This window comes from Nicotiana tomentosiformis, chromosome 11 (genome assembly GCF_000390325.3).
Source record: "Nicotiana tomentosiformis chromosome 11, ASM39032v3, whole genome shotgun sequence".
Taxonomy (NCBI): Eukaryota; Viridiplantae; Streptophyta; class Magnoliopsida; order Solanales; family Solanaceae; genus Nicotiana; species Nicotiana tomentosiformis.
In genome coordinates, this window is record NC_090822.1 from 31,112,231 (window position 1) to 31,123,311 (window position 11,081).

General features: G+C 38.5%; 1 protein-coding gene across 1 annotated transcript; it reads left to right on the forward strand.

Moving 5' to 3' along the window:
- Window positions 1-10,229: 10,229 nt before the first annotated feature.
- LOC138901210 (uncharacterized) lies at window positions 10,230-10,877 on the forward strand. Its single transcript, XM_070188955.1, has one exon. The coding sequence runs from the start codon at window positions 10,230-10,232 to the stop codon at window positions 10,875-10,877; it is 648 nt and encodes a 215-aa protein (XP_070045056.1).
- The last annotated feature ends 204 nt before the right edge of the window (window positions 10,878-11,081 follow it).

The following is an 11,081-nucleotide window of genomic DNA, read 5'->3' on the forward strand; positions in this document are numbered from 1 at the left end:
TAAGAAATAATTTTTTAACTAGAATTTTGCATTGTTAAAGTATGATTCTGTCTCGGTGAAATTATTATAATCAGCAACTATCTTTTTTCCAACCATAACTTCATAGTACTTTATGCATTGATGGTAGGTCGATGAAACCACTTTGATCTGATGTATCCATGGCCTTCATAAAAAGATATTATATGAGGTCTTTGCATCGATCACGTGCATCCATGCGCTCGAATGCATATCTCCTATATTTATTTCTAATTTGATAGACCATATAGCTGTTTTCCCCCATTGATTGAATCACTGAATCATCAAATAATTTTTACATAGTTCATCCATCGGTATGCCAAGCTCTTAGACAACATGAATTGGGAGAATATTGATGCCAAATCCATCATCCATCAAATTCTACTTACTCTCTGCTCATGCACAAAGCCAACCACAAACAAGGGATGATTATGGCGTGTTTCACCAAGAAAAATATAATCATTAGTGAATGTGATTTTTGTATCACAAGTGTCCATTTCTTTAAAGGGATACACAGTGACTTTTTCAAACAATGGAAGTGACAGAAATGATGGATGTTCCTTCTCTATTTCATCATTATCTACTTTACAACATGAGGCTTTGAGATCTCCATAGGAAACTTGCGCTCATAACTAACGTGGTAGTAATTCATCCAACATCACTGGATAATATAGCTTTTGATAGTGATTTTCCTCCATTTTTGTTTTCTTCCAATTCTTCTTTATCATTTTCTTCCTGGGCATTTTCACCATTTTTTCCCTAATCAATTGCTTACTTGACTCCCTTTGCGAATTTATTTTTGCAGCATCTCCATCAAGTCACAAGAATCCAACCTTCTTCATATGTTTGACCATCACGTGATTCACTATTGGGAGAAGCAATGATTTGGTCACAACAATAGGTTCAAAGTCACCAAATTTAATCATCTTTGGTGGAAATGTAGATTGGATGTCCTTAAGTTCACGTACTTCGACAAAATTACAAGGGGCAATGGGACCAGGTGAACCAAAAGTGGTAGAGACTTGACTCAAACTTTCCTTCTCATCTTTAAGCAAGATTTTTCCTTCATCGGCCAAGTCCATGACTTTCTCCTTGAAAATGAAGCACTTTTCAATAGGGTGGCCAATCCACTAATGGTACTTGCAATAATTTGGATCACTATACATGCAGCTTCATCTGGGTGCTTCATTTCAAGTAATTCTATGAGTTTCAACTCAAGGATTTCTTCAAAAATTGTTGAAACATCAAAGTCCAAAAATGGATACTCCTTCGCTTGCATTTCTTTCAAAGTTAACTTTTGACCGGCTTTATCCTATAAGGATGTCGTCTTCACACTTTTCTTCTTACTCACTTTTTTAGTGACCTTTAATAGTGAGGCATTAACATTCATTTATTCTTTTCTCTCAGACTTGGGCACAAACTTGCCCCCTTCCCCCTTTTTTTTATTTCTTGTTTATACTTTCCTTTTCGAGGTTCATACACATGCGGTCCTTGATTTACTCTGATGTTTAACTCCATACCATGGCCACGTGTAGCCAATTATTCATAAAGACTTGGGTATCCCTGTAAGAAATAGCAAACTCCTCAATGCATTCTATGGATACATATTTCTATTCTAAAAGTTTCACTAAGTCTGTTTTTGCAGTTGAGACTTGCATTCCTCCATCGATTGATGAAATCAACGACCGATTCATCCTTCCATTGACGCGTATTTGTGAGTTCAACCATACTTACAATGTAGATTGTTCTATATAAATGGTTGAGAAATTCATGTTCATGTTTCTCACAGCTATCGATGGAACCAGCCTCGAGGTCTATGTACTAATCAAAAGCATTTCCTTTTAAGGAGCGAACGAACTTCTTGACAAGATAATCTGCATAGGTTCCTGCATTATTACAAGTTTCGACAAAGTGTGCAATATGTTGCTTTAGATTCCCTTTACCATCGATTTGTTGAAATTTTGTTGGTTGATAACCTACAGGAATCTTCGAAGTGTAGGGCTTCACATATGCGAGAGAAGACTTACATGCAACATTGTACTAGTCCTTGATGGTTCCCATAATAAAGTCTTTCAATTGGTCAATGGAATTACCCCGTCAGATGAAAGCTGAAGTTCCTTAAGAGTCATTGCCTGCCTTGTAAATAAGTCTCTTTTATCTTGCATCATAGGGAGCATTCCGGGTGCATGACTAGAATCTCCATCCATCATGCTTTCAACTCTATCTGCATCTTGTCAATTTGATTATCTTTATCTTACATATGCTTCGTTAACCTTTTAATTGCCTTTCTTAAATTTGCGAGCTGCTTTTTAACAGATATAGTGTAAGTCACCATTGCTTGGATAATCTTCGTGGATGGTGGAATAAAGCTTGGATTTTCTCTTGCACCGTACATTGAGTGGAATAACATACGTGGAGTGATTGGAGTGAATATAGTAATAAATACAACATCATAAGCTTGTGTGATGATATTCTTAGATCCAGACGGGCAAAGTAGAGCCAATGTCTTTTCAATTATTTCAGCAATGTTCGCTCCTTCTTGCAATTTCATTAAAAATAATCTTGCCTCCTTTGAGGTTCGAAAATCAAAGATAGGAACTGATGCAAACGGCAGTCGAAGAGACCAAGAACACTTAGATTTTCTTTAGGTGTCTAATGGAGGACTTGAAACCGACAGAATCTGAAGGTCAAGAACTAACAATTATGTCTGATATGCAGAAGGTTTATGTATTGTTTTAATTTTATTTTTACTTTAATACTTAAGCCTGCATTATATGAACTCTAACATTTTTGTTTGTTGTTCAAGGAACTTGTTCAATATGTATCTGAATTGATGCCAAATGCTGAGCATCGAAAATGCACAAGGTACCTATGGAGCAACAAGAAGAAAAACTGGCGTAGTGACAAAAGAAGTAATAAATTTTAAGCTTGTGCAATGTAATGACCCGATCGGTCGTTTTGAGTATTATAACCCCGTTTCTCCATTATTGTTTATATTGTTCTCATTTGTTGTGTGACTTGCAGAATGGTTAGTTTGGTTCTAGGGGTATTTCGGATTGAGTTGGGACACTTAGTCCCAAGGTTGGAAGCCTAAGTTCAAAGAGTTGACTAGATTTTGACTTGTGTGTAAATAATTACGGAATGGAATTTTGATGGTTTTAATAGCTTTGTATGGTGATTTTGGACTTAGGAGTGTATCTGGATAATGATTTGGAGGTCCGTAGATGATTTCGGCTTGAATTGGCAAAAGTTAAAAAAATAGAAGTTTGAAAAGTTGAGAGGTTTTACTTAGAGATGATTTTGTGATTACCGGACTTGGAATTTGGTTCTGGAAGTTGGAATAGGTCTATTGTGTCATTTACGACTTGAATGCAAAATTTGAGGTTAATCGGAGTAGGTTTGGTGTGTTTCAGCATTGGTTTTAGAAGTTGGAAGTTCAATAGTTTATTAGGCTTGAATTGGGGTGTGATTCATATTTTTGATGTTGTTTGATGTGATTTGAGGGTTCGACTAAGTTCGTATCATGCTTTAGGATGTGTTGGTAAGTTTGGATGGGGTCCCGGGGGCCTCGGGTGAGTTTCGGGTTGTTTACATAATGAGTTTGGCCTTGTTGAGCTGCAGATTTTTCTGGTGTCTAGTTTCATTATACGCATTCGCGAGAGAGGTTTCGCGTACGTGAAGAGTACCTGGGAGTCAAGGCAAGTTGGTTCTTCACGTTCGTAAAGAAGGAGTCGCGTTCGTGAAGGTATGGGGAAGTTGAGCATCGTGATCGCGAGAGGTAACTCACGTTCGCGTAGGAGGATGAGGCAGGCTTGGGCACCAGGCCTTAAGTCTTCAAGTTCGCGGTCAGGGGGACGCGTTCACGTAGGCAAGTTTTATGAAGTATCGCGTTCGCGATTGCGTAAGAGGATTTTTGGGTGGTTGAGTTTTGTTCTTCGCAAACGCGAGGCACTTTTCGCGTTTGCTAAGAAGGGCATCTGGGAAGCAGATAATTATTTCAAAATCGAGGGTTTGAACCCATTTTTCGTATTTTGAGCTAGAGACCTCGGATTTGGGCGATTCTTGGAGGGATTGTCAAGGAGTTGATTGAGGTAAGTGATTCTAACTCAAATTTGATTGTTATACATGAATCTATCATTGTTTTTGCCATTTAATTAGTGTTTTGGGTTGGAAATATTTGGAAATATTGTAGAAACTTCATACGCTTTAATTTAAGTATTTGAAGGTCGGTTTGTGATCAGAAATAAGTAATTTTAGTATGGTTGGACTCGTGGTTGACTGAGTGTTCGAATTTTGTATATTTTGTTGGATTCTGAGATGTGGGCCCGGGGTTGACTTTTTGAGTTGTCTTTTTTTTTTTTTTACTTTTGTTAAAGAACTTACCTTTATCATATGGAATTGATTCCTATAGCTTGTGATTGCTTAGCGCCGACTTGAGGCCTTTTAGTGTGATTTTTGGACCGGGAAGTGGACTTGAAAATGGGGTAAGTCTCTTGCCTAACCTTTTTAAGAGGGAATAAACCTCATAGGTGTCTAAACTATTATTTGCTACTAATTTGGGGGTTCCACGTACACACGATATGACGAGAGTCCGTGCGTAGCTAAAAATCATGTTATGTTCGGGTAGACATAGGACTTTATTATGAAACAATTGCACTATTTGAACTCAACTTGTTAGTTTAATTGCTTGTATTAATAAGTAAAACTTGATTAGAGATTATGCTAGATTGAGCTTCATTACTCAGAGATTTGGCGGAATGTATAATTATTGATGAAAGATTTATGTTACTTTATGAGGTTACCTTGGTGTTGTAAACACATATTTCTTAGTTTGAAGAGTTTTCCTATTCCTGTGGATCAGACCGAACGCCTCGGCAATATTTATATATAATGAGATGCATCCATGGATTACATTGTACGACCCTGGCAATGTATGTACATGATTGTTATGGATCGGGCTATTTGACCTCGAAATAACTCGTATGTGTTGTCGCTAGGAGTCCGATTATACTCGATATATTATTCATGACTTGAGAAATTATAGTTTCTTGTTGGACTTTACTTGTTAAATTGGCATGTGATATTTGGGGACTTTCAACTTGTTATTTTTGTTAAAGAGTCACTTATTTATTGCCTTTAATTCCATTGTTACTATTGTATTTCATGCCTATTTAAAATTCTTGCACTTTATGTATATTAACCACTAGTAAATGTCGAGGTTGACCCCTAGTCACTACTTCTTAGAGGTTAGACCAGATACTTACTAGGTACACGTTGTTTACGTACTCACGCTACAGTATGCAAAAATTGTCTGTGTTCTGAGGTAGGTACATATGATGTTCGTTCAGGACCCATCAACATTACCTGGAGGCCTAGTGGTGAGCTGCTTTCCATGCTCCATGTTGCAGCACCCGGAATCTCCTCTTGTTATATTTATTATTTTTGTCTAATCTTCTTCAGACACTAGTTGCAGGGAGTTTATATATTTTATTAGATGCTCGTGCACTTGTGACACCAGGTTTTGGGAAATTTCTAGTAGATACTCATGGTTTCTTTGTCTGTTAATTTCACTACTTCACTATTGTGCTTATTTCATGTCTTATATTAATACGTTCACTTACTCTTGTTTCTTATTTTGAATAAAATCAATGACTTTATGTCATGCTTCAAACTCGGGGAGCACGACCGGCGCTCAACCGAGAGAGCCCGACCGAGCAATTCTGTTAGGTTTCTTCTACCCAAACTCATCCATGAATAAAGATATGTACTCCATTAATCAAACATTGAAAAGATTTCATTAATATCTCCCATTTCACATCCATTAGCAGTTTCATTCATAACTTCCAAAATATTACAAGTTTATAAATATAATAAAAAATATGTTTGCCAAATACCAGCATTTCTAGTTCAATTCCCAACATCGACTACCATCCACAACCTGTCTACGGAGCCTCTAAGTACAACAAAAGAGTAGTATGGAAGTGCCGGCAACAAAGCCCCGGCTATACCTCAAAACACAATGTACAACTCGAATGACATCAGGCCCGGAATAGAGTAGGGCTCACCAAAACTTGCTGAATAGAGAGCGACTGCTAACGAGGACCAAAGTTGCCCGATGATGAACCACCTGCATCCATTAAAGATCTAGGGCCCCCAGCAAAAGAGACGTTAGTACATATGGAATAGTACTAGTATGTAAAGCTAACTGTCCTCTTTCAAAATAGAATGCCAATGTAAGAAAGGGAAAACCGTGGAAACAACAGTCAATGATATTCAAATGCCTAGTTAAAACATACTAATTTCCAAAATATGAAGATAACACTATGAAGTGATAATTAAAATATGATGATAATATTATTTTTGGTTAGGAGATGTTTAACACCGATGTATCACTGTTCATGATATCACCTTTTACAATACCAATACCACCGTAGTTTTAGCACGGAGTCCGATCAAGACCTGATCGGCTAGGCCATCTCATTAGAGACATCAACCACAATCACAATTTCAATTACAATTTCCAACACAATCACGACCCGACCATCTAGGCCGTCTCACCACAATGCCGTGTGGATCGACATCATCCTTTTCTATCATTCAATCTCATCCAATTAAGGGGAATAATTTTATCACATCAATCTCATCCTAAATAAGGGTAATAATTTTATCACATCAATCTCATCCCAAATAAGGGGAATAATTCACAAAAATAACATAGGTACAAATGTATTTACCTCATCCTCTTTTGCATTGTATGAATCTCCACTAGTATTTTCAACCAATAACAACAACAATATTTCATTGCCTCTTTGCACGATGGTCGTATTTGATATTTCACACTTTTATTTCTTCCCTCTCATGTATTATTATCATAAATATCAACATATATAATATTCCGAAAATCACAACTTTAAGTTCATTAGAAATGAACAATTTAAGCACAATAGATTTCTTTTCGAGAAATGGAGTAAAATAATTGGCAATTGATGCACAACTTAAAATCATCAACAAGTAACACACCATTTATTCTTGAAATACTTTTCCCCAAAAAGGGAAATACACAATTTTCACTCACGAATATGTAAGAACGCAAAATATATTGAAAATACTCACAAAGCATAGCATTTGTTAAAACAGCCACATATGGGCATGACTTGAGTTCATAAGTTTTTCGGCAATCCTATTTTCGAAGTCAATCCGGAATATTTGAATCAAGGCTCATTTCATAACCTTTCTCACATTATTTCATTTCATTGGAACCATTGGCCACAAGTATAACTTTCACTATTGGCACGTTGGCCACACTTTATATCCCCAATTCACTTATTTCACTTCCAACCATCTTTATAGATTATCAACAATAGGACATTTCCAATCAAGACTTTAGGTACACATATGAGCAATTTAGAGCCTTAAGCATATTGGAATTTTCTCACACAATTTGGCATCATAACCTTCATTTGAAACACGACTCAAAGACATAGCATTTTTATGCACACATCATTCTTGAACACATTCTCCAAAGAATAACATAATGTGATAGAAACATTCGTAACATGTTTTGAATACATAATTTTTGACACTATGTATATTCGGGACAATTGAATTTACTGGGAACATCTCAAAACATAGAATAAGGAACTTGATATAACCATACTTGAAACTTATGGGAACATCATGGAATTCAATTTTAAGAGAGTAGTTTAGCCAACATAACTCGCTTTGAGCTTTTCTTAAATTACTACAACGTTCCGAAAATTCTAGCAATCCCAATCTATTTTGAGACATAACAAAATTGAGCATAAATTAGTAAGGTATTCATGGCTTCAGCTCATTTGAGCATTTTATCAAACACTAGGTGTGCAAATTTATTTACAAGGTTCTTCTACAAGATTTCCTTCATTCTACAACCCAATATTTACCTATTTAAGCTCAACAATCTTCCCACAAACTTTATTGGTACATGAATGTATAAATAATACTCTCATACCCAAGAATCATACTCCTAATCAACCATCTTCTACCCAAATTCTAAATTGAAAGATAGGGTATGGAATTTTCCCTCGTAGATGAAGAACTTGTGAGATTTCCTTGTTGGATTTCAAGGCTTGGACAAGATATTGATAAACAAAGCATTTGAGCTTCTTCCTCTCTAGAACATTCTCACCTCTCTCTAAAATCATCAGATAATTGCCCCAAAATAAGCTCCAAAGCCTATTTATCAAAATTGGGTCGGGTTATGAAAATAGGAAAATGGACCCTCCGAAATCAAGTATGCGGTCGCACAATGGGCCACACAATTGATATGTGGGTCGCACAATGGGCCGCAAAATAGGTGCCCATAACTGGGCAGCACTTGTCAGGTCTACGACCATTTTGCGGTCACATAACCACTTTTGCAATCGCATAATGATTCTGCAGTCACACGTCTGACCGAAGAATCACATTATTCCAACCTTTGGAAATTTGGTCATAACGTCTTGTAGGAGTGTCCAAATGAAAAACGGTTTGAAGTGTTACAAAATAGACTCAAAGGCCTTCTATTTGATAGATCATTCATCATATAACTAATTATATATATATATATATATATATATATATATATATATATATATATATATATATATATATATATATATATATATATATATATATATATATGTAGATTTTGATCGTCCAAAGTTGGGTCTTGTGCATACTTATTTGGAATTTTAGACTTTCATGAAACTTCCAACTTGACTTGGACTTAAGGCTCTACTTAGACCCCACATCACTTATAATATGCCTTATACACTTATTATCATATCCAATTGAGATGCATCATATTAATAGTTCTCGTCTTCACACAAAATAATATAATTAGTGCACATCAACTTTCTTAAAAGCGCTTAAGTACTTCGAAATTTTCCGGGGTGTTACACTTTAAAAATATTAAAGTGAACAATTATATGGATAGTTCAATGTTGGCTTGCCTAGGGGTGATGTTGGTTACCATCATGGCTTTTAGTGGGAATTGGGTCGTGACAGCTTGGTATCAGAGCACTAGGTTCACATAGGTCTCACAAGTTAGGAGCGTGCCTAATACAGTCTTGTGGATCGGTGCGGAGACGTTCGTACTTATCTTCGAGAGGATATAGGGTGTTAGAAAACTTCTCTTTCTCCATATCTTATCATGCAATTGATGTTGTGCTAATATCTTTCTCTTATTCTCTCACAGATAGTGAGAACACGTGCAGCATATATACCTAGCGGTGGAGGAGCTACTCCCCATATTGCTAGTAGTCGAGGGAGGGCTCCAACTTCAGCTAGAGGACAAGGGCATCCTAGAGTTGCTCCCATTATACCACTAGGGGATCCAGTGGAGTATCCTTTCGTTAAGGAACATGGCGAGGCACCTGCAGCTAAGCCGACCCAGATAGATTTGATGTCAGCACCGGGATTTCAGGAGGTCATGGGTCGTATATTGCGGTTCATGGACTCTGTGACGCAGGCTAGTTTATTTCCAGCATGCCCAGCCACATCTCAGTGGGAGGGGTAGCATAAACCCCTACCGCTCAGGATCTTGGGCACGCTGCTGCCATATGTCAGACCCCAGGTACACTACCTGCAGGCGGGGCTCACCAATTGCAGCACCTATACCTGAGCCCAGACCAGCTGCAACCGTCGAGCCGCATAAGCTGTTGGATAGGTGGACCAGGTTATATCCTCCTGCCTTTGATGGTGAGCAACATGAGGACCCCCAAGATTTTATAGATCTTTGCATAGATAGGATGCACAACATGAGAGTATCGGAGTCCAATGAGGTAGACTTTGCCACATTTCAGTTGGAGGGCAGGGCCTATAGATGGTGGCAGTCCTATCTTCTTAACAGACCAACAAGTTTGCCTCCCTAGACTTGGGACCAGTTCACACGTCTCTTCCTGGAGAGATATATTCCAGCCTCTCAGAGTGGAGAGCTTCGAGGTCAATTGGAGCGGCTCTAACAGGGTCAGATATCTGTGACCGATTATGAGGCGAGGTTCTCTGAGTTGTCTCGCCATGCGCTTATGATACTCCCCACCGATACAGAGAGAGTGCAGAGGTTTATTGCATGCTTGCATTATAATATTCAGGTTACTATGGCTTGAGAGGTTGAGATGGGGTCTCCTTACGAGAAGGTTGTTGAGATACCTTGGAGGATCGAGGGTATCTGGAACTAGGGACGATTGTGTACGATGGGAGAGAAGAGGCCTCGGCATTCTAGAGGATTCAATGGCGCCTTGTCTGGGGGCAGAGGTAAGTTCATGAGGGGTCAGTCCAGCAAGACCACTTATTCAGTACCACCGCCTTCTCGGGATGCACCAGTGCGACCCTACTTGAACGCCATTTTTGAGAGCTCATACCGTCAACTAGCAATTCAGGGTTCTTCCAGTGGGTATTTGGGTTCCCAGGGTCAGTCATCTTCCGCACTGGGAGATTGCTATGAGTACAGGGAAGTTGGTCAAATAAGGAGATTTTTCCCCAGGATTCGGGGCAAGGAAGTACAACAGGGTCATCAGCCCATGATCACCGCATCAACTACCCCACAAGTTGTCCGGCCGACCAAAGACGGAGAGCAAGTACATAGGGGTCGCGCTAGAGGTGGAGGCCAATCAGATGGCGCTCCAGCTAGGTTCTATGCTTTTCCAGCCAGATCGGATGTAGTATCCTCAGACGCTGTGATCACTGGTATTATTTCTGTCTGCGGTAGGGATACTTCGGTACTATTTGATCCAGAGTCTACATATTCATATGTTTCATCTCTGTTTGCTCATTTTCTGGATGTCTCTCGTGAGTCCTTAGGTGCTCCTGTATACGTGTCCATGACAGCGGGTGTGGATTAAGTTTATCAGTCCTGTATTGCAACTTTCTATTGTTATGAGACAAGAGCGGATCTTCTATTGCTCGATATGACCGACTTTGATGTCATCCTGGGCATAGACTAGTTATCTCGGTACTATGTCGTTCTTCATTGCTATGCCAAGACTGTTACCTTGGCGATGCCTAAGTCTCCTTGATTGGAGTGGAGGGGTTCATTTATCGGTAGA

Bases quoted from the DNA above. Each gene is read 5' to 3' on its own strand.
- LOC138901210 (XM_070188955.1), top strand. From the start codon at position 10,230: ATGGGAGAGAAGAGGCCTCGGCATTCTAGAGGATTCAATGGCGCCTTG.